General features: G+C 46.7%; 1 protein-coding gene across 1 annotated transcript in view; it reads right to left on the minus strand.

Moving 5' to 3' along the window:
* ADAMTS6 (ADAM metallopeptidase with thrombospondin type 1 motif 6) overlaps positions 1-27,409 on the minus strand; it is a 441,127-nt gene that overhangs the window by 304,554 nt on the left and 109,164 nt on the right. The window contains exons 6-7 of the mRNA XM_077462633.1: positions 12,471-12,554; positions 9,541-9,686 (exon numbers count right to left, since the gene is read on the minus strand). Coding sequence (XP_077318759.1) covers positions 9,541-9,686; positions 12,471-12,554 — 230 coding nt within the window. The remainder of the gene's footprint in view (positions 1-9,540; positions 9,687-12,470; positions 12,555-27,409) is intronic.

The following is a 27,409-nucleotide window of genomic DNA, read 5'->3' on the forward strand; positions in this document are numbered from 1 at the left end:
AGGGGGAGAATAGGCTGCAGGAGGAAATGGAGAGAATGATTATTCTATATGCAGCAGCCCCCAACGCTCCTTCTATCTAGCTTATGGGGGGACACACTCACGTTCTCTCTGATCCGGCTCTATGGTGTCTGCAGCAGGTGTCTCCTCTAACCCCTCCCTCTTCATGGTAATGCCCCCCCCGGTACCGACTGCTGAACTATAGTGACGGTTGTGTGGCCACGGAGACTCCTCCAGCTCCTCCCCTTCATGTTTTTGTGCCCCCGGCGCCGATGGCTGAGCTAAACTGGCAGCCGCATGGCCGCGGAGAGGCCGGGTGATCCGCGCGGGCACAATGAACAGCCCAGCTGCCTTGGGCCCCGCAAGGACTTGGGTCCCAGGAATTATGCCTTCACTTAATAGTGCAATTAGTGTGAACAATAAGTTGTAGGTAAATAAATAAATAAATAAATAAATAAATAAAAGAATATGTTTTTGGCCCTTAGGGTTGCTCTATATGACAACATTATTTTCAGTAATAATCACAGTAATAATAAAATTAAATAAGTAATGTTAAAAATCATGAAGATAAACCCAGACAGTGAGAATTGTAGTGCTCCCTTACATTGGTATTCAGTAGGAAGTGCCCGCCCCCTTACATTGTAGGTCAGTGGACAAGGGAAAGTCCTTAGAAGGAATCCTAGGTATGACAGAACTAGGGATGGGGCGAACGGTTCAGCCCGAGCATAAGTTCGGGTTGAACTTTCACTGTTCGAACGTTTGACAAACAGCCAAACAAACGGGTCGTTCGACCGTTTGTTCAGCCCCTGAAGACCTCGTAAACTTGTGAAAATGTACACCAACGACAAGTGGTCCCCTTCCAAACTTGCACAACGGACGCATGATGACAGAAGGCCCATAAAGCACTAAGCGCCCGAGAAGAATGCGCCATAACAGGGAAGGAGGCACCCGATCCCAGACAGAATAGCCCTCCATCCAGAGAAGGGTCATAGAAAAAAAAAAACAGACAGCCCCTTTCTTGGCCCATCCGCAAAAACCCATTCAGGGCCAATAAGACAAATTTCTTGGAAAGTGCTGACCAGGAACACAAGAAAGGCAACACAATGTCCTTATTCAAATGGAATCAAAGGACGGAACTCTGTAAAAAGGGGCAAAGCACCACCTTAACCTGGGTAAGGTGAATGACAAGATAACACCACCTTTTTTGACACCCTGTGAGTGGAGGTGATAGCCACCAAGAGGCCACCTTCTGAGACAGAGTAAGTAGTGGAATCTCCCAAATATACTGAGAGAGAGATAGCGAGGCTTTTGGAGAACCAAAATCACCAAGATCAGATCCCACGGCTGTAGAAGAAACCGCTCTGGTGGAAACAGACGTCTAACCCCTGGAATAAAAGATATGCACCAAGAAGTGAGAGATTAGGAGACACTGAAGAAGACTACCCAGACTGACACCCGGAAATTATGGTACTCGAGGCCCCTTCCTTCTCATTCCCCCATCAGCAGAATTGGAAACTGCAGCACCTGGCCCATCACAACCAGGCCGTTAATAACCAACGACTCTAAAGCAGGATGGAAGAATGGCCCTTGGGACAGTAGGTCCTTCCTGAGAGACCCGATTGGCGTACCAGACCACCGGGACTCATCCGGAGCCAAAAGAATGACCGGAATCCTCGCAGCTGCGATCCTGCCAAAAAGCCACAGCAGAGGCTGGAGAGAAGGAAAGGCACAGAGCAAAAGATACCGTGAACTTGCCAAAAACCTCAGTACCGTCCTGTTGAGCTAGGACACAAAACAGATTTACCTCAGGCGTGTCCCCAGCAGAGCCAAATACGATGAAATATGGCCCAGTGAAAGGCCCACCTCGTGGTCCAACCCTAACCAACTGAGGTATCCATTTTACAGTATTCTACTCCTGGAAAGCGTATGCCAGAAAGGGCCGGAACGAGACTCTCTGCCCACCCAAGGATACTGACAACAGCCAGGGCCGCCAACAGTCTATTTTGGCCCGCCCTAGTGAAGGATATTAGCCACCGCCATTGCCTTGTCCGACTGTATCCGTATCGGGAGCCCCAGTAGTCAATCCGTCCATGATCCAGAACTAGTCTGTTCGCATGAAGTTCCAGGATCTTACTCGGTAGTTTGGGTTCCACTAAAGTCAAACGACCCTGAGCAGAGCTCAGTCCCAGGACCCTGTTTAATACAAGGGGAGAAAGCAATTGTCCAGAGACCAATTTTGCCAGGATTTCCCTGAAGGAAGCTTGTATGGAACTGTGCAAACGGAATCGACTCAAAAAAATTGATGCAGTCTGCAACTTCTGGAGTATTGTCCGAGAGAAGAAACACCCTGACCAGAGCTGAAGCCTGGGTCAGGCTCAGATAATCCAACGATCTGGCAGGGCCAAGCAGACGTCTGATAGTATAGACTCCACTGAAATCAGTCAAGGTTTGTATAAGAATTACGTTGCTCCTCGGAGTAGTCGATGAGACGGAGAAGAAAATGATCCAGGCAGCCCAGGATCGCAAACTTCCACCAACCTAACCACGCCAGATCCGGGGCCAACACCTCGTGAAAACACCCGAGGAGCGGTGGCTAGACCCAAAGGGGCAACACCACAAGCTCATAATGCTCCGAACCCACAGCAAAAAATTGAGTAAATGCTGGAGTGGGGCACATGACAGAATGCATAAGTAGCATTCGTGATGTCGATAGAAGTCAGCAAGTCCCCATGATGAAGGAGTGCCACTGCTGTGCAGTCAGACTCCATCCTGAACTACTGTACCCCCACATGGCAGGCCAAGGCCTTGAGGTCCAGAATTAGATGTACCAAGACCTTCATCCTGTAGACTATAAACAGGTTTGAATAAAACCCCTGAAACCGATCATCACACTCTACAACAATGGGGCTTGCACAGCCCCCCGTGGAGAACAGCCTGCAGTCTGACGACAAACACCCATGGAAGCAAAAAAACTCTTCGGAGGAACACAGCCGGAAAAACGGACACGATCAAGACGGGACATGATACTATTCAGGGTCGCTCTCCAAAATACATGTCTCAGCACCACTGAGGAAACAGAGAACTCAGCAACCAGGGTAACTGTGGTCAAGTGACATAGCGGACAACTGCAGCACCTGGACCAACAGGCCCGCCAATGCAGCAAAGACAGGGGAATTCTGCTCCCCCTCCAGATATGTCAGCTGGACCTTTAGAAGCCAGAGATTCCTCTATTGGAGTCATGGTTGCCTTGAGCAGCCTAGAGACAGGGGGGTCTACTACTGGTGGAACAATCCACTACTGAAGGAGGGACTCCCCAAAGGGGTAGCTCACAGCAAGTGTTCTTGGAAACACAAAAAACACATCGGACACTCCCAGTCTTCATGGACAATTTTGGCAGAATAAGAGGGAACGCCTTCGCCGCGCAAAACCATATCCAAAGGGATACCAGCCCTCTGCTGCAGCCACTGCTGCATCACTCATCTTGAAAAAAGATTCCCGCACAGATGCAATAAGTGCGAAAACCAATGACTCTCGACCAAGGCCCTGCACAGGGAGCACAGACTGAAGCCCCTCCACAGACCCGGGGCCCCTCACAGGGTACTACAGACCCAGAGTCCCTCACAGGAGGCACAGACCAAGGCCCTTCACAGTAGGCGGCCACCAGGCTCAGCAGGTGCAGAACCCATGGTCCAGCAGGCTGCAAGAGCCGTGGCCTAGTAGACTGCAAAAACGTGACCTAAATTTTTACCTATCTGCCATGAGCGGGGGGAACCGGACCGATCCATCTGCCACAAGCCACGGCCTAAATTACGGGAGCAGTGTGGCCTCCACAGCCGGCCCCGGGGCCCCCCACGTGGTACCCTGTCTGGTAGGCCGCAAAGCCGTGGCCTAAATTTTCAGCTGTCTGCAGCGTGTGGGGGGACCAGACTGATCCATCTGTAGACTGCAATGCCGCGGCAAAAATGATAGAAGTGGTGGCCTCCGTAGCCGGCCCTGGAGCCTACCACCAGGTACCCAGCCAGTAGGCCCGCAAAGCCGCAGCCTAAATTATTAGCTGCATGCTGCAAGTGCGTGACCCCCGGACCCAAAACGAACAATGGCAGCCACCCCCCCCCCCCAGCGCCCAGTCACCCAAACGCGGACGTCCGTTCACTCACCTCCTGGGCCCCAAAATGCAGCAGGTGGGCTCATGGGATACCCCCCAGTAGCAAACCCAAGGGTGGAAGGGGGGAGACAGTGTGTCCACAAAGCCCCTAGGTCAGAAGCCTGGACCTCACCTGGGAAGGAAAGGAGGGGGGAGGGATGGAGGAGAACCCCGGAGGGACCGACCACCCCAGGGAGTACCCGCGCCCCGACCCCTCCAAGGAAGGAGAGGTGGGGGTCCCCCTACTTACCGCTGCAGCAAACTGCATGGGTAACGCTCCCAGACAGATCCTCCTCACCACTGAAGTGTCGGCCATGAGGAATGCTGTGACACAGGCTGAGACCCGGTCGTATGTGTCCTCGTGAGACGTTTAACACGCAGGGCCAGCCCCTGTCCAGTGGGGCTATGTCGCTGCTGACCTAGTGCTTAGCTGAAATCTGCACACGCTCGCTGGCCAGACTGGGGTGACCCTCTGGATCTAACTATCCAGTCCGTCGCCCAGCCCAGCTTGTTGATTATAGATCTCACCGGAAAAAGAGAGAAAAATAAAAAATAAAATTCCCAGGACTAGAGATCCCAGCAGGGAACCAGGTCCTTACTCCTGGCTAGGCAGAAAAAAAACTGAATGCCTAGAGCAGGGAGGGGGTTATATACTGTCTGAGGATGGCCCATGGGCGTGGCTAAGTGTTTTTTTTTTCTGCCTAGTCCTAGTCCTAATAGAGGCGCTATAACCCTATGGTTCTGAATAAGAAGGTTGTGTCTGTCAATGAACGAATAAGAAATATAGATTGATGACCTGACTTTTGCAGCTAGGTTACCTGCCTGCTCCCAGATATTGACTGGCCCTTCTGCTCACTCTGCTCTCTCCTTCTATACAGTTATTCCTTATCAGCATCTATTCATGAAGCATTCCTGATTGAACCCTATTGCAACTCTCCCTCTCCAAGTCTGCATTTTACTGTACAGGGCATTAGAGCAGGCTTTTACCACTTGCACAAGTTGCATCTAAAAATAAATTTAGTTTTTCAGAATAAATTTGTATAACAATTGGTGTTTTGTTTATCTCTACCTAGATTTTGGCATCAAAGGAGAAATTTGGGGGGGGGGGGGGGGGTTTCAGTTTTTTTATTTTTTATTATTTTTACCTAGGTGGATGCAACATCTGTCCCCCGCTGGCTCTAAGACTGAGGACTGAAAGATCAAAGACCCCAGATCATTCAGTTCTCAGTGCTCCGTGAGCAGAGAGCTGGTGACTGTCAGTCTTCGGCATTCTGCTCTGCCCCCAACCCCATGCTTACTGGAGCGCTTGGTTAGTGGAGGGGGTGGAGGTGGCTGGCTCAGGCTCTCAGTGGTACGCTGAGAGGCTGAGCTGAATGCTGGTCCAGTCATCTGGGTGGATCATTACCATATGGTCACGACCCTTCTCTAGCCTGGACAGGCTTTCTGCTGAAACTGGGACACAGGAGTTCAGAACGAACACATGAGAGATCACAGGAGAGGTACAGCCAAACTAGCTATGACTGTACTTCTCCTTTAAGGATCCCTAAGAGGGGCCAATATTTTCTTCTTCTGGGATACTGAAATAACATTACCAGCCAAGTCAAGCAAATAAGCTACAGAAGGTTGAGATGAGCTGAGATCACAAGAAGAGGCAGATGTCTTGCTGACATAAGATATGTAGACATGTCTACAACTAACTAAAGTTTAAGTGGCTTACTCCCAACCCATTCAATATTTCGAAGCAACGTCATGGTGAAGGCATTAGGAGTCTCGTTGCTAGGAGGCAATAATGAGCACTTCCAATGTCAGAAGCACTCATTGTCCAGCAAAGTGAGTGAGGGAGCTTACTGTAAAAGCACTCATTATCTCTCACACAGACTTTGGAACTTGTACAGTGCTTTAGTCTGTTGAATGCATCACACAAGAATCAGCAGTGGGTCCTACCACTACAGATGACAGACAAGCAAATGGTTTAAAACCATTGACTTACTGCAATAAACTTTACACAGCAATGCCACTGCCAAAATCAGCACTAATAAACAGTGCTAATATATGTATGCACTACCACAAATAAGCAACAATAATGCCTGTTATATCCTACAGATGTAAATGTTCATTATAAACAGGAAAATACTTCACCTCGGAAAAGACTTTGGGGGTTATTTACGAAAGGCAAATCCACTTTGCACTGCAAGTTCGCTTGAAAGTGCAGTTGCTGTAAATCTAAGGGGTATATCTGAAATGAGTGGAAGCTCTGCTGATTTTATCATCCAATCATGTGCAAGCTAAAATGCTGTTTTTTATTTTCCTTGCATGTCCCCCTTGGATCTACAGCGACTTTACTTCCAAGTGCACTTAAAAGGCACTTTCAAGTGCAATTGCAGTGCAAAGCGTATTTTCCTTCAGTAAATAACCCCCTTTGAGTGTTCAATGTTTACTTATAGGTCTCAGGAAACATTTCATAGAACCACGCAACTGACAACAAAGAAGTAGAAAAAGTTTACTTGCAGGGAACTAAAACGCTGTAGGATTTTACTATTTTTCCCAGGTGGAAGCAATATTCATTTTAGAAGTGTGGTCATTTATTTTTCAGAAAACACTGCCTTTAGCTAGACATGGTTAGACATGATTAAACTGGGCTGTCCAACTGGATTTGACTTTTAACTTGGGCTGACAATTTTTTTTTAACAGAGCCGGCCACACACTAGAATGGGCAAATGTGAATGGTTCAATGACTCTGTATCAGTCATGCAATAAAAATAAAAAAATTAGCATGGTGATTTTCCATCCTCTACATTTCTTATATAAATAGATAACCACAGTAAAAATGGTCAGGCAGAAAACAGTTCTGGAGTATAGTAAGGGTGGGCCAAATTAATGTAGAATTTAGGAGCCAGAAAGTACTTTTCAGGGGCCAAGAAATGTGTGCTTCCACTAATATGCATATAAAAGTTCAACACAGTAATGCACCAGCTGAAGGTTTTAAAGCAACCCTATGATTAATTGTAAACCTGCTAAAACAATCACCCTGCAAAAGAACCGTGTAAATACTTACTTTTTCTGCTGTCTGCACTGCCAAACATTGCTCAGTTTCAGAAAGAAGCAATAAGAGATATGGGGACCAAGAAGATCAACACTTCCTGAAGTGTTGGTTTCTCAGTGGACCATTCTTCTAGAATGCACCAGGGTTTGGCTGCACAGGCTGCAGGAAATGGAATTGGCAGGTTGGTTACAATAAGGCTGATTGGCTACTTGACTGCTTGTCTTGGTTTGACCAAGGTTAGTTGCCTTATTTAAAAAGGGTAAATGTATGCAGCTTCACAAGTGGTTGGACCATTCTGAAAAATTATTTGGTAAACCAAATTCACTGAATGGTTAAGTAATGTACGTTTGGCCTCCTGGACAATTTGAAATAACTAGCCTCTAACAACAAACACATTAATATGGAAACATATGACTATTTTTTTCAAAGCATAACTTTTTTTAGCTATGGAAAGTGTAGAGAATGGTTATAACCATCATATTTTAAACACTTGCAAAAAGTGAATGAAATGACCAATTTTCAGTTTGCTCTCTGTCAGCCAGGGTGTTGCTGCAAACCCTGGATCAGTCACCACACAACAAGTCCAATAAGGTTTATTTCTCACAGCAAAAGTTTCGAAAATAAAGCCAACACATTTCAGAAGGCTCACACTTTCCACTTTATCAGTGCACTCTAGTTTTTATTGCCCACAACAGTACTCCGCAGAAACCATAGCTCCCACCACTGCACTCATCATGGGCAAAAAACTGAAACAGCTGTTTGCAGTTTGGAATCCATAACTTTATGTAATTAGGCTATATTTACACTATACACCAGTGGTTCTTGATGCAGCATGGTTTAGGATGTTACAGATTCGTTATATATCCAGAGGACCAAGGTCACCAAAATGGCATGGTCATTTAACCACTGACGCTAAATCTTCTCAATTTTGAGAGAGCTATCTAAATGTGGAAAAAAAAAATCACATTTCCTATCCAAAGAAGTGTGGTAGGAGTTTGGGAGTTAGCCAGTGTTGTGCAACAGTTTTCCTGGCAAGGTATAATGTTCTGGTTAAATGATAAGTTCACCTTTTGGACCATGTTACCTGTATTTAGGGTGGAACATGTGATATGTTTCAGTAGCTGCAGCCTCTCTCTCCCCCCCCCCCCCCCCCCCACGTGACAGGAAATTCTCCTGGCACCTGCTGTCACTATTTCAAAATAACGTTCACACAGCCACGTCATTCATTCACAGTTTCTTATGAATGACTTGAACTACAAGTACCGTCAGCCTTTGCTGCTGACAGCTTGTACTTCTGAATGGACTGCAAGGTCACTAAGGAGTGGCCTGAAGCTTGTAACTGGACAACCCATAAGCAGGTATGAGCTGAATGCTGCATGGCTTGTTTGCAGGAGTCTGCCATTGCACCCCTGATCCATTGATCATGGGTGCATTCTTTCCAGGCTCCTTAGGTAAAAAATAATAAATGCACATTTTCTTTCCTGCAACAATATGTGCATTTATTATTTTTTCCCAAAAGATGAAATCATCCTTTAATGCTATCTGATTATGAGGGCCATAAACAGGAAGTTCTAAAAGTCCCAGGATGCCCATCTTTGGCTCATGAAAACAATGAAGTTGAAGTGCACAACCAATTGTATCAAGCATATCTTGCCAGTATGGAAGCAGTTTTGAACATCTCCACTTTTTCCTATTTTTATAGAGAGCGGGGAATCTACTATCCGATGCTCCATTATAGAGATTAAACTTCACTTCCTGTCCTGTTCACACAATTTTGCCAGCCAGGAAGTGAGAAGAACTCTCCAACAGCAACACATATGGGAATATTTTTTTTTTCAGTAGAATAGGGGAAGGGTAGAACCCCAGTTGTATTTTTATGTTAGCATGCCCCTGCGGCATATTTTTCTGTACTTCCTGCCTGGTAAAATCTTAATCAACAGGAGAAGACGTGAGGGTAAATTCTGGATAGCAATACAAACCCAACAGGAATTCATCAAAACAAAAAAAAAGTTTTTCGATTGACATACACTTTAGATTACCACTTGTGTGCCACGATACATCATCACTTTACATCTCGTCATGAGAAATCTACCCATATGAGGCCAAGACCAGGGCGCATAACGATGGATCAGGTTTCCTCAGTTGGTTGGCTAATATGACAATACTGTTTGTCTTAGATTCAGGTTTGTAACATGAGAATGCCCATTTGGGGAAGAGGCTGTGCCGGTAGATCATTGTCACACAACAGGCAGAGGTAACCCCACACAGTTCACAGATAATCCATTTTCCCCTTGTAAGGGAGAAACACTGAGGAAATATCACATAGTAGACAAATAAACAAAGAAACACTTCCTACCTGGTGATGAGCACAGCGTTGTCGTGGTGAGCAATACCATTTTCCGGAATAGTGTTGCCATCACTCTGGTGTGAGAGAATAGATTTCTGCCATTTACAGAAGCTGTCGAGGGACTTGTCCGCATGGTGGTTTATCTCCAAGTTTGGCTGCAATACAACACACATACCAGGAATGTTCCAAGCAAATTACTAAGGTCAGTTGTTAAGCCTTTTGAAGACTAAAATGGGACTATAATTAGAAGCAGTGGTTTCTAGGAATAATCTCTCCTTGCCAATATTTATCTCTATAAAATCTGACCCGGAGTTCAGCCAGCGTATTACTGAACAGGCAGATTGTGTGTTCCAAATGTAATAGTGATTATGTCAATATGGCAATTTCACATTATCAGCTAAGAGGCATTTAACACGTCAGTAGGTCCACAGCACCACTGCTGAGATCGTAACAGCTAGACAAGTAGTAAAAATAAGCAGTGACATTCGAAGTGCAACATTTTCAACTGTATTCGAATGTGATGCCACAATTCAGACAAGAATGAATGTATAATTTAAGGCTACAGTCACACTTGGCATGGATTTTTAACATTTGTTAAGCGCATTTTCAACAACCGATTCTGAAAAAGAGTACAGAACCTGAAAATACGAGTACCAAATATTCTTCTACTTTCAGCACCTTTGTAAACGTAACCTAAAGAAGGTTTATATTGTCATAAATTGGGATTCCCTAATGTACAAACACCAAATATAAAACCAAAGTTGAGGGCTGACTTGTCTCTTTCTAAGCCTAACTATTGGTTACAGAGCCTGCTGAAAATAACAGCCAGATGCTAAATAAGGAGAGCCCTCGGCTTCACTCTATAAAGTCTGTATTTGCATAATATAATGCTTTAGATTGATGGGCTCCTAAAATGCTTAAGATGAGCTAGAAAACCACATACAGATGCCTTAGCATGTCTGCTCTTCATAAATATTTCTGTTTTACATATTTCTTTTTAAAGCGGAGTTCCGCTGGAAAAAAAAAATTAAAAGTCAGCATCTACAAAAAGTTTAGCTGCTGACTTTTAATAATTGGGCGCTCACCTGTCCCACGGTCCAGCGATGCAGGCGTATGAAGCCCCACTCCTCTCCCCCTCCTCTCCATGGCGGCGGCATTCTTACTGTGGGCACCCAGCTGTGGCTTCACAGCCAGGCACGCACTGTGCATGTGCGAGCTGCGATGCTCGCTGTGAATGGTCGGGCAGACTTCTGGGACCTGTGAAGTGTCATAGAAGATTGCAGGAAGGGAGGGGGGAGGAGAAGTCATCCAGGCAGTGTGACCAGAACTGGGAGCTGGGTATCTGTCAAAACTAGGTACCCGTCCCCCCCCAGAAAAATGAGGGAGAGGTGATCTTCTTTCTGGAGCCACAGGGCTCGGGAGGAAGTGGGAGCTGGATACCTCTAAAAAGAGGGTATCCACTCCCCCCCCCAAAAAAAAATGACATGCCAAATGTGGCATTTCAGGGGGTTACCTGTACTTAAAGCGGAAGTTCCATTTTTGGGTGCAAAGATTAGGCAAAGATTAGTTTAACAGATTTCTAAACCCAAAAACAAAAATGTAATATATCACAGTGCAGCATAGCAATTACTACATTTAGTGGCTACATTTGCTATAATTTCTTTCAGGCTAATAACATTTTCTGCAAGTATATAAATAACTCTTTATCTTGCTAGAATTATATCAGTTTTACCAGTTGCCTTATGTGAACTACAAAAGGACGTCTCCCTATGTAATGGAAGAGGGTTTAGTAGTCCAAATCAGGTGATCAGCCCTGTGATAAATATGGCGTCCTCTACAGATACAGTGGAAGAGTGAGTATAGCCTTTCTAAAATAGGAAGTGTGTTATTCACAGAATCACAAGGTGAAAATAAAGGAAAAAGAATACTGTTAAAAAAAACGAATGCAGCCTCCACATATATACAAACTAATATGTTGCAATTTATTATATTTTTATTTTTGAGTTTAGATATGCTTTGCTTCTTTCTAAAATAACTGTATTTTGAGAATGTGTGCATGATTGTGAAGGGATATCAGATTCTAATATCTTTCGAGGCCCAATGTTATACTGTATGTTGTTTAAAAGCATTTTGTAAAAAGTATCATTGCTATAACTTGATTTCCAGCAGGAAATAATAATTAAAACATAATAGTCGTCATATGACACTTCTGAGGAGACAGAACTTTATCCATCTTCACACAACATGACCAATACACTGTTAACAGGAATGGCAATTTTTCTAAATTGACTGATTATTGCATAAATTGCTCAGCTCCTTTTACTATGGTTTGGTTTGATGATTTTACAAAACCTCAGTCAAACTTAGATTTTTGAATCAACACATATACCGCAAGTAGAAGTTCGAAAGAAGAGCTAGTCTGAAAACTTAAATATTTTGTTTTATTTTATTTTTTTCTATATCTTTGCACTATATGCTAATCTGGACATGTAAGACACAGAAGGGGCCTGAGTGGGAGACAATGGTGACAACAATTAGGTGGGTAGGGAAGGAAAGAACAAACACCTACACAAATCACTAGTTGTAGTTTTAAAGACAATCTCTCTTTATCAGGACATGGGAGCACAATGGAAAAAATTATGTTGAATTTAGAATCCAAGCATAAACATATGGTTCCATTAACATAAAAAGGCTCCAGCTGTAATTTTATTTAGGTACATTGGCTAGCTACTCCTGGGATTTGTCCAGCCCTGAGTGATTTCTATGGAATCCAATGCTAAACTGATGCTGCATTCATCATCCTAGCTTGTAAAATACACTCTGACATTCATTTAAGAGCGTTTTGCATACAAAACTATTAAGTGTCATGACATTTAGAAACTCTGATCTAACGGCATCAATACAGCATTAATGAGAAGGAAAGAAATATAGGACCTTACCTGATCTTCTGTGAGGACTATCAGTCTGGTCACTATGATATTCACAACGTTTCCTAGGCTGGAATCACGATAAAGTTTGGCAACCTGACCTCCAGAAAAGAAGAAAAGACACAAAGTCAGACAATGACACCATAAGCCATGGAATATGCACTATAAAAGAAACCAAATAAGCTTTTAAATAAGAACATGTCTTCCATGGTTCTTGTGCTTTCACTCACAGCATATTTCATTAAAAAAATAAAGATAAAGCTATTATGTTCCAGTATTCCATGAAATTATTGGTGGATTATGGGAAGTTTACATATAGCCAAGAATGATTCAAAAGGGCTACTTATAAGCCTGAGCGATAAAGTTATTCCATTTATTGTGATGACATCATAGTGTTACCTTTGTAATGGTGCAAGTGGGTGTAAAGTTATAATTGTGTTTAAAACTAGGATTCAAAAGTAATGATTTTTGAATGGTGACTAACTGTATCTACACTGATGTGAACAGACAATGTCCACCAAATGCAGAGGCTAATACTATTGGTAAAGGGCAGGCAAGTAACAAGCAAAGTGTTTGCTTTGTGTCTCAGGAGGACTCTCTGTTCTTGGTCTAGATTGTATGAATGGCCTCATCTTCTCTCCAAATCTGCCCTTCCTAATAAACTTTAACTCAAATTTCCAGTGCCAGACCCTCCATGGTCATTACAGATTATGGCTCGTCACAAAAGCTTAACCTTGACTTTGAAAGATGTTGGGATCCTGTATCTACCCTGGGTCTTCAGGATCCTATCCAGGCATAAAGAAATTGATTTGACAACCAGTGCAGGTACTTGCATGTACCAGCAGTTGCCTTAAAAGTACAAGTGATGTTAATTAATACATTTCCGTGAATTTGACTGCTTCACTTTTTTTTAAAGATATATTTATTGAACTTTTAGCAGAAGAACAAAAAACCCCAACAAAACACCATACAATTGTATAAAGAAATCCAATGTACAAGCAGACGCCTTCACTTTAATGTTCAACTACTAAATATCTCTGCTTTAGACAAGGATTACACCTGCCCCAGGTGCTAGGTAGTCATTGCACCTAAAATCTTATATATTGTACACGCCCTGACTTCTGCAACCTAAATTAATTGCATAGGGTGTATAGAAGCCCTACTCAATCCTGGAGACAAAAGAAAGTTCAACTGAAAAATTGCCAGTCAAGTTCTCAGCTGCTAAACAAGGGCTCCAATATTACATGTAATATTAAAGGAGTTAAAGTGGATGTAAACCCACCTTTCACCTAGTATAAACTAAGGGCACAGTATTAATATATATATTTAAATGCAAGCCTCCTGCATGTATCTCTACCTTGCAAATGTCACCCCCCTCAGCAGTAGGAGCCCTGCAAATTTCTGAATTGGTGGGTCTCTTTGCCAGAGCTTGGAGGTGGAGTCATGATGTTACAAGGCTCTCCGCTCCCTCCTCTACACTCTCCTACTCTTTCTGCTGGGAGCTGACTGCACCATGAATATCCTCAGTCACACTGATCACGCCCCATGATGAGTAACATCCAGTCAAAACTCAAGAAAGGCACCACATGACTTCAGCATGCCCAATCATGCTGAGGTGTGGAGCAGCCAATCCTGGGGGAGCTAGAGAAGAAAGGAGGAGGGATGTGAAGCTGGAATCATAACACACTCTCTCTCTCTCTCATGCCATGCATGAGATAAGGAAATCAGATGTCAGTCACAGCAGTGGGGAATGTGGGGACACAAACTTATCTGTGTGTTATTTTTTACTGAAAAAAGACAAGAGGATTGCTCAGAGCTGGATTAATTCTTCGTGGCAAGACTGGGCACAGGTGAATTTGACATCCTCTACTGTACCGGGAAGAAGTCTTCATTAAAAAAAAAAAAAAAATCAGATTTGCATCCACTTTAACTAAGTTAGCTGTTTTTCATTTGTATTTTATTTTGACACAGATAATCTTACAGCTTATAACCAACTATTATTTCAGATCGGAATGATGAATTTATAAATACTACACAGATGTGGATGTCCAAATCTCCTCCTCTTTTGGCTATTCCATGTTCTGACATTTGGCTACAACTGATTAGCAGCAGTCACTGTTCAGCCAACAAATTTCCGCACGGCCCCTCTTGAGATTGAAGTTTGCTGAGCTGGGTGGTACCATCAGGGCCACCCACCATTTGAATTTTGGCTGATTAATCAGGAAACTGAAACAAAACTCAACCCATGTATGGCCAACTTTATTTAGCAAGGCAAAAGCAATTTGTAAACAGCAGTTATTCAAAGTAACCAGTTAAACTGTTTGTTAAACTGTTTGTTACCCCAGAATTTCACATTCCCGATATGTGCCTGTTGTACCATGTACTTGTATGAATAATGATCTTGTTCTCTTTGTATTGCCTCCTATGTGTGAAATCCCTGGTGTTCTTATCAGTCCCTCCATTTTCCTATCAAAAACTAATCACACTGAGCTAGAGAGCACAGCATGGTCAGTTCTCTAGCTAAGCTGGAAAGTCCGCCTGCTCTCCTCCAATAATCAGACTTGTCCTGACACGCCTCCCCTGCAGAGCATTCATTGGGAAGCTCAGTGAGCTGTTGTTTCTCCTCCTCCCAGCTCTCATGCAGCTGAGAACAGAGGGAACAGAGTTTATGTGATCACTTATAAAAAAGGGAAAGGAAAAAAGGTATTTATAATGTTTTTTATACAAAGTATCTTTACAGAAATGGTTTGCCTTTCATTTATAATTTTAAACTGAGTGGGTTGTTTTACAAGGTAGTCTTTATAATCGTTTTAACATACATCTGGTAATTTGATTACACTTAATTGAAATGTGATTGGTTTCTCCTAACTACATATTGCCATTACTGTATTTATTAGCTTAAAAAATAATTCTGTTTGTCCCTGTGTTTGATCTCAACACAAAACTCACCTGGTACTGTACACAAGATTCATTCATATGGTGGCTGCATTAATACAGACATACAGAAATCATGAGCCTTGTAACCTCCTGTGCACTGAACTGAAATAATAAACACGGTTATCAGATCTCACTAGTCCTCTTCTACAAAACACCTTTCCTCTATGTTAAAGAGGTAATGAATGAATGAAATGAATGAATGAATGAATGAAATACTTATATAGCGCACAATGCGAACTGAATCGCCTCTAGGCGCTGTGGCGAGCTTTGATCATCTGCTAAAAGAGGAAGGTCTTGAGTTTTTTCCTAAAAGCCAGGTGATTTTCTTCCAGGCGGATGTTGATTGGTAGAGCATTCCATAGCCGAGGCCCTTGGACAGCGAATCTCCGATCACCCTTGGATTTATACCGGGCTTTGGGCACGAGGAGGAGGTTTTTGTTGGCTGATCGAAGACTGCGGTTTGGTGTGTAATGATTTATTTTCTCCATTAGGTATTGCGGAGCTTCTCTATGCACGCATTTGTGGGTGAGGCAAAGGGTCTTGAACGTGATCCGATTTTTTACGGTTAGCCAATGTAAGCTCCTCAGTGAAGGAGAAATGGATTCCCAGGGTTTTTTTCCTGTTATCAGCCTTGCCGCCGTGTTTTGGATCAGTTGTAATCGCGCAAGTTGATATTGTGGTAATCCTATGTAAAGCGAGTTTGCGTAGTCCAGTCGTGAATTAATGATTGTTCCAACTACCACTGCTTTGTCATTCTTTGGGATAAAAGGGATGAGTCTGTGAAGCATTCGCAGCAGATGGTGAGATCGACTGACTACAGATCCTATTTGCGCATCCATTGACATTTGTGCGTCTAAAATAACCCCGAGACTCTTCGCTTTGGTCTTTGGGGAGATAGTCTGCCCAAAGACGGTTGGTGGAGACCAGGAGGTTTTAGTTGCGGGCTTATGATTTGGGTGTAAGATAAGAAGCTCTGTCTTTGATTGGTTCAGCTGGAGGGAGTTGGTGGTCATCCAGTCCTCTATTGATTTGAGGCAGTTTTCAAGTTGTTGTTGGTGATCTTTTTTTCCATTGATCCGGAAATAAAGTTGCGTGTCATCAGCGTAAGAGTGGAAGCAGAGATCTGAGCATCTGATGATTTGAAGGAGTGGGCGAATGTAAATGTTGAAGAGAACGGGTGACAACGGAGAGCCTTGAGGGACTCCGCAGGTGACTGCCCGAGTTTTGGAGAGGAATTTTCCTAGTTTCACTGTCTGTGACCGATTTCCTAGGAAGGACGCGAACCATTGGAGATCTATGTCTTGGACTCCGGCTACTTCTGTGAGGCGGACGAGTAGAGTATTGTGATCTACTGTATCAAACGCTGCACTTAGGTCTAGCAGTACGAGGAGACACGGCTCTCCGTCATCTACTGCTTCGAGGGCGTCATCCCAAATCTTGAGGAGAGCTGTTTCTGTTCCATGACCCGGGCGGAAGCCTGATTGCAGCGGGTCCAGGAGTTTGTGAGTATCCAGATGAAGTTGTAGCTGATGTACTACAGCTTTCTCCATGATCTTAGAAATGGTGTTGAGGCTTGTAATCGGCCTACGGTTGTTTGGATCCTGAGGGTCCAGGTTTGGTTTCTTGAGTAGAGGTTTGACGATGCCTTGTTTGAGGATGCTGGGAACAATCCCTTCGTGGAATGATCGGTTTATGGTAATGGCAGGGTGAAGTATTTGTAGTCTAAACCAGGAGAGCTGCCTAGGCCAGTGATTCTCAACCAGGGTTCCTCCAGAGGTTGCTAGGGTTTCCTTCAGCATTGGGCAATTTCTGCCTCTCAAATAAGTTCCCACTGACACCAGTGATCTTTCTAGCTATCTGTAAGGAGGTATTTCTTCCCAGTGACCACAAGTGTAAGGACCATTCTTCCCACTGACCATAACACTATTGTATCACGAGTTGCAGATGTTTATTTTTTTAGCAGGGGTTCCCCGAGACCGGAGAACTATTTCAAGGGTTCCTCTGTGTTGAAAAGGTTGGGAAAGGCTGGTCTAGGCTGACAAAACTGTTCCTCCAAAGATACAGTGTAAGGAATAAGTGTTGTCACCCTAGAACAGGAAGTGTGATATTGGTAGGATCACTAGTTGAAAATAATTTAATAATAGCCTTAAAAAATTGCAACCACCACATCTAAGGACTGAAAACCTACATTACATTTTTGTTCTTGGGTTTAGATTCATTTAAGAGTTTCTGTTGGTTCCTAAATTAAATACGTCTTTCGAACTATAAAATAGTTTGCCCACCCTAATTTTTGAAAACACATTACACAATAAAGAAAACATTAAATTAAAATATACAAAGATCACTGTACATAAAAATATCTGTCTAAAGTATCTTAGGAGAAAAAAAACACAGTTCCTACATCTAGGAAGGAACCCAGAAGGAACTAATTTCTTCATGATCTAATTTCCCTTCATCATCTGACAGATCACACGTAGTCGGCGTAGACTGCTGGTTGCTGGCTCTGATTGCACAGTAATAAATGTACACCTACATGAGGTAGCATGTGGAGGTAATTCTAGTCAGCACTATAAATTACAGGATGACATCAGTGTCTCTCCAGCCACTACAGCAGCACAATGAATAAAGCATTCACAATGATAAAAGAAAAGCAACAGGTAATTGACACTTGTAAATGTGAACAGAGGAGTCAGTGTGCTTTGCACAACTAGCTCTTGCTGAGCGGATCCAGTAGACACTTGATGTTACAAGCCACAAAGTGCGCTCATAGATAATGTCAGCTACTTAACTGGAAAAGCTCCAAGACCTCTTTTGAATTACATCAAAAAGGAACAATTATAATAATTACTGTGCATTTACAGAGGTGTATGTTTTCACTTTATTTCAGCTCCTTATTCAATTGACAATATATGATATTCAGAGTCACTGTACACAAGCGCTTCTGTTTAAAGTTTCCATGACATCTGAGTTGAGGAGTGAATATTTCAGGGGACCATTAACAGCAAAATTCATCACCCCAGTGGCAAAGACTCTGTATGCACCAGGGATCTTGGGAGGGGTTTAAAATGCAACCGTGGCCATACTACATCCAATCAAATATTTACACATTCTTAAAGAGCAGCAATCAAGTTTAAAAATAAGATGTCAATGATCTATGTAGCTGCAGCCACTGTGGAGCAATTTATACTCAACTTTACAGCAGAAACACTGCAGTCCTTCTTGAAGCTGCCTCCGCTCATTTTGCTGCACCTCCCAGAATTAATGGTCAGCCCTCAAGCCTTCTAATCCTCATGTTGCACCCTTGTCCTAAACAGGGCTGCTAGCAAATTTAGTTGTGCTAGGTGGTAACTAGCCTGGCTAACTTGTAGTCTCGATCAACTGGTTTTCCCCCTAAGCTTGAGTTTAAAGTTGTATCTCTCTCTTCTGTCAATAGGTGGTACTGTTGCCTTTGGCATTAGGATGACAAATTGCAGTGAATTCAGTTTATGAGTAAATATGTTGTCTCAGCCAATTAGCAGGAGTTTTCTTTGGTCGCTTTGCATGTTGGGATAAGCTATTTATTTTGAAGAAGTCAGGTGATCGGGGTTCATTCCACCCGGGCTGCGGCCTGGGTGGATGTGTGAGGAGCAGCAGCCAAGGTATAGGCATGAAGCCTGGTGGCTAATCATGTGTGTAGAGGCTCAGCCCGAGGGGAGCTTGATCGTTGTGAGGGACAACCACTCTTGTTGCCGCTGGCAGATGTCAAAGGGATGGAGTTCTGAAGGAGTACCAGAGCAGACATTTCACTAGCTGGGGATGGTGAAGTAAGTGGAAAAGCTTCAGTAGAGACTCATCCAAGAATACAGCAGGTAGCTGTGAATAAAGCTTGATGGAGTACAAAGTAAGTAGAGCTTGAAGATAAGTACAGTGGGCAGCTGTGAGTCAAGCCTAAGGGATTCAGCGGGTAGCTGAGAGTCCAAGGAACCCAGCGGGTAGTGTGGGTGAAGCTTGAAGAATACAGTGGATAGCTGTGAGTGAAGCTTGAGAAGTCCAGCAGGTAGCTGGAAGCTAAGCTTGAGGATCTACAGTGGAATACTGTGAGTTGGGCTTGAAGATCTACAGTGGGATACTGTGGGAGAAGTTGTTGCCATAGGAGACAACAGTTGCTACAAGATACAGATCACTGCATTCAGCTTTTTCTGTATTGCTGTCTGCCTAGTTCTATTTTTGTCTGCGGAGTCTGCCAAGTTTCTATTGCATTTGCCTAAGGGTGTCCTGTGTCCTAACCCTCTCTCCCACATTTCCTGTTATAAGAAATAAAAACCTCTTTATTCATTTTTAAAAGTGACTGGCACCCATCTTTCCATCTTGCACTACACCCACCATGCCTAGTAACCTGCACCTGAGGAGGAATGTCAGCTCTCCCTGACTCTGGGCATCACCCAAGTCCTTAGAGGTGGAGGCTTCCTGACCATATGCAAGTACTATCATAAAGTCTGCATAAATTATTTTGGGGGATACCTCAGAGAAAATATCTTGCTGCAGAAGCACCCATTCGTGTTAATGCCACACCCAAGTAAATTCTTCTGTTCAGGGGAGCACTGAGATTTTAGATCGCTCAAAAAATGGATAATGTTTGGGTATTCAGAGCACATTTTCAGAGTCTCTTGAAAGCCCATCCTATCCAACCCACTTAGGCCGCGTACACACGGGCGGACTGTTCGCCCAACCTTGTCCGCTGAACAGTGTTTGGGCGGACAGTCCGCCCGTGTGTGGGCTTTCAGCGGACAGTTTCAGCGGACAGTTGGACAGACAAAGTCTTTCGGAAATTCCGAAAAACTGTCCGCTGAAACTGTGTTTGAGCGAACAGTCCGCCCGTGTGTAGGCTACTTTCGAAATGAGCAAACTGTTCCCGCTCGGAAAGTCCGCCCATTTCGAGCGTGTGTACAGGTAGGCGGGGCCCGCGAAGGAGACGTCGCGGGCTCCGCCGCCTGGAATGGGCTTAAAGGGGAACCCCAACGCCGAAAAAAATCGGCGTGGGGGTTCCCCCAAAGTCCACACCAGACCCTTGTCCGAGCACGCTACCCGGCCGGCCAGGAAAGGGGGGCGAGCGAGCGCGCCCCCCCTCCTGAGCCGTACCAGGCCGCGTGCCCTCAACATGGGGGGTGCCTTGGGGAAGGGGGGGCCGCGCGGCCCCCCCACCCCAAAGCACCTTGTCCCCATGTTGATGAGGACAAGGGCCTCTTCCCGACAACCCTGGCCGTTGGTTGTCGGGGTCTGCGGGCGGGGGGCTTATCGGAATCCGGGAGCCCCCTTTAAGAAGGGGGCCCCCGGATACCGGCCCCCCACCCTATGTGAATGAGTATGGGGTACAATGTACCCCTACCCATTCACCTGTGAAATAAAGTACAAAAAAAAACACAACACAGGGAAAAAATATTTTATTGCACAGCTCCGGGGGTCTTCCGTCTTCGGGGGTCTTCTCGCCGGACTCCTCCGCTATCTGTGTGTAGCTCTTTTACTAGCGGAGGAGTCCGGCTTTCTTCCTCCCCGCCGCCGGCCTCTTCTCCCGACTTCGGGGGTCTTGTCCCCCTCTTCGGTTCTTCTGCCGGGCCACCGCGCCTTCTTGTAGCTCTTTTACAGGCGGTGGCCCGGTCTTCTGTCGCCGCTGCCTTCCGTTCTTCTGTCGCCGCCTTCGGTTCTTCTGCCGGGCCACCGCGCCTTCTTGTAGCTCTTTTACAGGCGGTGGCCCGGTCTTCTGTCGCCGCTGTCGTCGCCGCCGCCGCCTTCCGTTCTTGTTCTTCTTCTTCTTCTTCTTCTTCTCCTGGAGATGTTGACTCGACGAGCTCTCCGGCCGGAATGCCAGGGACACGCTCCGCTGCCACTTATATAGTGACAATGGGGCGGTGTCACATGGTATATGTCACATGGGTTGGTCACATGGTGACCCCGCCCCTTACGATGTCATAGTCCCCATGTGACATCAACCCATGTGACCAACCCATGTGACATATACCATGTGACACCGCCCCATTGTCACTATATAAGTGACCGCACAGCACGGCTCTGGCATTCCGGCCGGAGAGAGCGACGTGTCAACATCTCCTGGAGAAGAACAAGAAGAACAAGAAGAAGAACAAGAACGGAAGGCGGCGGCGGCGACGACAGCGGCGACAGAAGACCGGGCCACCGCCTGTAAAAGAGCTACAAGAAGGCGCGGTGGCCCGGCAGAAGAACCGAAGGCGGCGACAGAAGAACGGAAGGCAGCGGCGACAGAAGACCGGGCCACCGCCTGTAAAAGAGCTACAAGAAGGCGCGGTGGCCCGGCAGAAGAACCGAAGAGGGGGACAAGACCCCCCGAAGTCGGGAGAAGAGGCCGGCGGCGGGGAGGAAGAAAGCCGGACTCCTCCGCTAGTAAAAGAGCTACACACAGATAGCGGAGGAGTCCGGCGAGAAGACCCCCGAAGACGGAAGACCCCCGGAGCTGTGCAATAAAATATTTTTTCCCTGTGTTGTGTTTTTTTTTGTACTTTATTTCACAGGTGAATGGGTAGGGGTACATTGTACCCCATACTCATTCACATAGGGTGGGGGGCCGGTATCCGGGGGCCCCCTTCTTAAAGGGGGCTCCCGGATTCCGATAAGCCCCCTGCCCGCAGACCCCGACAACCAACGGCCAGGGTTGTCGGGAAGAGGCCCTTGTCCTTATCAACATGGGGACAAGGTGCTTTGGGGTGGGGGGGCCGCGCGGCCCCCCCTTCCCCAAGGCACCCCCCATGTTGAGGGCACGCGGCCTGGTACGGCTCAGGAGGCGGGGCGCGCTCGCTCGCCCCCCTTTCCTGGCCGGCCGGGTAGCGTGTTCGGACAAGGGTCTGGTGTGGACTTTGGGGGAACCCCCACGCCAATTTTTTTCGGCGTAGGGGTTCCCCTTTAAGCCCATTCCAGGCGGCGGAGCCCGCGACGTCTCCTTCGCGGGCCCCGCCTACCTGTACACGCGCTCGAAATGGGCGGATTTGCCTCCGCCTTACGTGGGCGAGTCCATTCATTTCAAAAGTTGAGCGGACTGTTTGGCAAACAGTTCGCTGAAACAGTCCGCTCGTGTGTGGGCAAGTCCGCTCATGCAAATTTTGAGCGGACTGTTTGCCGAAACTGTTTGACGAACAAGGTTGGGCAAACAGTCCGCGCGTGTGTACGCGGCCTTATACTCATCTTCACCACCACTACATTGTTCCATTAAAGCCCTGGTTAAATAACGGGTGCTGTCATGACCACTCGGGCACTCCGGTCGTATCCAATAGACTCACCCGTAGAGATCCGTCGTGGAGATCTCGTCGTTTCCCGTTGACGCGCGCTAAAGCCAGCGAACGCGTTCGCGTCAACACGAACGCACGCGCACACGCACGCAGGTCACGAACGGGTGCACGTCTACGCGCGAGGGCGCGCTGACCCGTCGTACGTCCGTTTGGCGCCCTAAGGCCTTCTTAAGTCACAGGCTCCCTTCCATCCGTGCTGTCCGGTCTACAGCGTGTCCGTGATCCGTGCTATTTGTATCTGAACCTGTTATCTGATTCCTGACATCCGGCTTGTCCCTTGACTCTGATCGATTGCTGCCTGCCTACGACCTTTGCTTGTTTGACCACGTTTCTGCCTCTTCCCTTTGTACCGTGCTGATCGTCTCCTGCTGACCCGGCCTGTATCTGACTACCGCTGTTCCTGCTACCCATCTGAGTTCCTGTGTTACGGGTCATCTGCTCACCAGCCAGTTTCCGCACTTGTGCCTACCGGCTACAGTCAAGTTCCATCCGCTGTTCCAGCCTGTTGTCTGTGCCCAGCTGATCATCTGGACCAATACCACCTGCCAGGCACTTGTGCCCTCTGAACTGTTGAATACCTGTTCCCACCTCCAGGGGTTCAATAGCCAGGGGATACGAGGGGCCGCTCCCTGCATTCCAGGCTCAACCACCAGGTACGTGACAGTACCGGACAGCCATGTCCGAGCCTGCGCAGGGAGCCTCCCCCATGGACGAGCTCTGCCATCATCTGGCCGGCCTTACTCAAGCAGTCAAGAGTTTGCAGGAGGGCTACGGAAGACTGGAAGAACAAGTCCAGGCACTATCTGCTTCAGCACCAGCCGCCCCAGGGGCCCATGCTTCGCCCTCAGTAGTTATGTTGCCACCGGAACCCAGGGTGCCAACCCCGGAACGATTCACGGGAGTCCGAAGCAAGTTTAGGGCCTTCCGCAATTTCTGCGAGCTGTATTTTGCCTTGCAACCCCGGACCTTCTCCCTTGAAGCAACGAAGGTGGGATTCATCATCTCCTTGTTGACAGATGAACCTCAGACCTGGGCACACCGTCTGTTAGAGCGTAAAGACCTTGCTCTAGACTCTGTGGATACCTTCTTTCAGGCAATGTCCAAGCTCTATGAGGATCCCCAACTGGCTGCTACCGCAGAAGCAGCCCTACGTGCCCTGCAGCAGGGTCGTAGACCAGTGGAGGACTATGTCTCTGAATTCCGGCGTTGGAGTGCGGACACGGAATGGAACAACGCGGCTCTGCGTTTTCAGTTCCGCCTGGGCCTTTCCGAGGCCTTGAAAGACGAGTTGGCCCGTGTAGGCATCCCCGGGACATTAGAAGCTCTAATAGACACCTCCATCCAGATCGACAGGCGCTTGAGAGAACGCCGCCAGGAACGCTCTTCCACGGCTACCCGTCCAATCTGGATGCTACCACGGGTGCCTAGTCACCCTACTCCCCCTGCTCCACCTGCATCCACGTCGGACACCTCAGAGCCTATGCAGCTGGGGCTCCTGCGCCCGTCTCTGACACCAGAAGAACGTCAACGTCGCCGGGCCAATAACCTTTGCCTGTATTGCGGAGAGCCAGGACATTTTGTTCGTGCCTGCCCAGCCAAGTTACGTAAGTGCCTTCTTGTTCCTCCTGTTCCTTCCTCTGTGCTGCCTGATAACACTTCTCATCTGGCCATTCCCGTCCTTTTGCAGCTCCCAGGAAGGACTATCCAAACCCACGGGGTTATTGATTCCGGGGCTTGCAGTGGCTTTGTCGACTCATCCTTCGCCCAAAGAAATAGGATTCCCCTCAGACCAAGGGAGAAGGGGCTCTCTGTATACCTGGCTGACGGATCTACCCTGGGCTCAGGACCGGTGACTTTGGAGACTAGTCCTTTACCTGCTGTCATTGCCGGGACTCATCAAGAACTTCTGTGCCTGGATGTTATTCAGTCCCCGCTGTTTCCAATCATCCTTGGCATGCCCTGGTTGAGGGCACACAACCCACGGATTGATTGGACCACCGGAACCATCGAATTCCCCTCGGACTACTGCCACCGGCATTGCTGCCAGAATCCTGACGGGGACTCCTCGGTTCTTCTCTGTTCTGAATCTGATGATGATACCCGACTAGCGGTACCCAAGGAATACCACGCCTTCTTAGATGTTTTCAGCAAAAAGGGTGCAGAGACCCTTCCTCCTCATAGGCCATATGACTGCCCAATAGAACTACTCCCGGGGGCAGAAATCCCCTTCGGTAGAATTTTCCCTCTTTCTGAGTCTGAGCTGAGTGCCCTGAAATCATACCTAGATGACAGTTTGGAGAAGGGGTTTATTCGGCCTTCCACCTCCCCGGCAGGCGCTGGCATCTTCTTTGTTGAAAAGAAAGATCACTCACTACGCCCTTGTGTGGACTATCGGGCCCTGAATAAGATTACCATCAAAAATCGCTATCCCCTGCCATTGGTACCTGAACTCTTCCAAAGACTAGGATCTGCTAGGTTCTTCTCAAAGTTAGATCTTCGGGGTGCCTATAACCTTGTACGCATCAGGAAGGGTGACGAATGGAAGACTGCCTTCCGTACCCGCTTTGGGCATTACGAATATTTGGTGATGCCTTTTGGACTATGCAATGCCCCGGCCACCTTCCAACATTTTGTTAATGATATTTTTAGGGACTATCTAGATTTGTTTGTAATAACTTACTTGGATGATATTTTAATTTTCTCCTCCACTCTAGCCATTCATCGGGAACACGTGAAGAAGGTACTGACCCGTCTCCGCTTCCACGGTTTGTATGCCAAACCAGACAAATGTACCTTTGAACAGCAGAGCATTCAGTTCCTCGGCTTGGTCATCTCGGTAAGAGGAGTAGAGATGGACCCACAGAAGATCTCAGCCATCCAAGATTGGCCTGCTCCTTCAGATAGAAAGGGAGTCCAGCGATTCGTGGGCTTTGCTAATTTTTACCGCAAATTCATAAAAGGTTTTTCTGCTATCATCGCTCCCATCACTGAGCTGACCAGACAGAACCGAAGGTTCCAGTGGACTCCCGAAGCACAAAAGGCCTTCCAGTCTCTGAAGGACTTATTCGTCTCCGCATCGATCTTGAAGCATCCCGATCCTGCTCTACCGTATACCCTTGAGGTGGACGCCTCGGAAATAGCAGTAGGAGCAATACTTTCCCAAAGGCAGGGACCCAAGTCCTTACTCCATCCAGTCGCCTACTTCTCCCGCAAGTTATCAGAGGCTGAAAGAAACTACGACGTTGGAGACCGTGAGCTTTTAGCCATCAAGTCCGCCCTTGAAGAGTGGCGTTATTTACTAGAAGGGGCTACTCATCCAATCTTGATCTATACAGATCATAAAAACCTGGAGTACCTGAAGTCAGCCAAGAGACTTAAGCCTCGTCAGGCCAGGTGGGCACTCTTCTTTTCCCGATTTGTATTCCACATAACGTACCGTCCTGGATCCAAGAACACCAAGCCGGACGCTTTGTCTCGTATGTTCAGTCAGCCGGAGAACTTACCATCTTCCGACACCATTCTCTCGGCTGGGAACTTCCTTCTTCTCCAGGGAGACGTGATCTCTCAGCTTAAGCAGGCGTCCATAGGCGCCATCCCTCCATCTGGCATTCCGTTATCCTCCAGTGATGGCCTTCTTTGGCATGAGAGCAGGATTTTCGTCCCCCAGGCAGCCCGAACTCCGGTTCTGGCCTCCTGTCATGACCATCCCTTGGCTGGCCACTTTGGATCATTCAAGACCCTGGAACTACTCAGACGCACCTTCTGGTGGCCACGGATGAAAGATGACTGTAAAAATTACGTACAAGCCTGCACCACTTGCATCCGAAGTAAGGGCGACAAATTAAAAGCCTGGGGTCTTCTGAAACCACTACCCGTCCCCGACAGACCATGGAGAATGATCTCCATGGACTTCATCGTTGAACTCCCCCCTTCAGAAAACCATTCCACGATCTTCGTTGTGGTTGACCGACTCACCAAGATGGCGCACTTCTTGCCCATGAAGGGCACCCCTTCAGCCGCGGAGACAGCTAACACTTTTATAAAAGAAATTGTGAGGCTTCACGGCATTCCTGCCAACATCACGTCCGACAGGGGGGTGCAGTTCACCTCAAGATTTTGGAGGGCGCTCTGCGAAGCATTGAAAATTGACCTTCGCCTATCCTCAGCCTACCACCCGCAGACCAACGGCCAGACCGAAAGAACAAACCAAACATTGGAACAATATCTTCGCTGCTTTTCGTCCTTCTCCCAAGACGACTGGGCTTCTCTGTTACCAATGGCGGAGTTTGCATACAATAATACTGTTCATTCGGCCACCAAGCAATCCCCGTTCTACGCAAACTTTGGTTTTCACCCGTTGTTCCTGTCTGGCGACCTTCCTGAGTGTTCTGTGCCAGCGGTTCAGAGGAACCTGAATTTCTTTGAAGAGAATAACAAGCTCCTACAGGAAACCCTGGCCAGGTCACAGGAGCATAATAAAGACGTATTTGACCGTAAGAGAAGAGGGGAGCTGGACCTTAAGGTTGGGGATCGGGTCTGGCTGTCTACCCTGAACCTTAAACTCTCCTGCCCTTCTAAGAAGCTGGGCCCAAAATTCATAGGTCCTTTTCCAATTAAGAGGAAACTTAACGATGTGGCGTTTGAACTCAAACTCCCGGAATCCTTCCGAATCCACCCAGTTTTTCATGTCTCACTCCTCAAACCCACCGTCACGGACCTCTT

The sequence above is a fragment of the Lithobates pipiens genome, unplaced genomic scaffold (assembly GCF_037356315.1).
Source record: "Lithobates pipiens isolate NorthernLeopardFrog02 unplaced genomic scaffold, aLitPip1_a1.2 Scaffold_3, whole genome shotgun sequence".
Taxonomy (NCBI): Eukaryota; Metazoa; Chordata; class Amphibia; order Anura; family Ranidae; genus Lithobates; species Lithobates pipiens.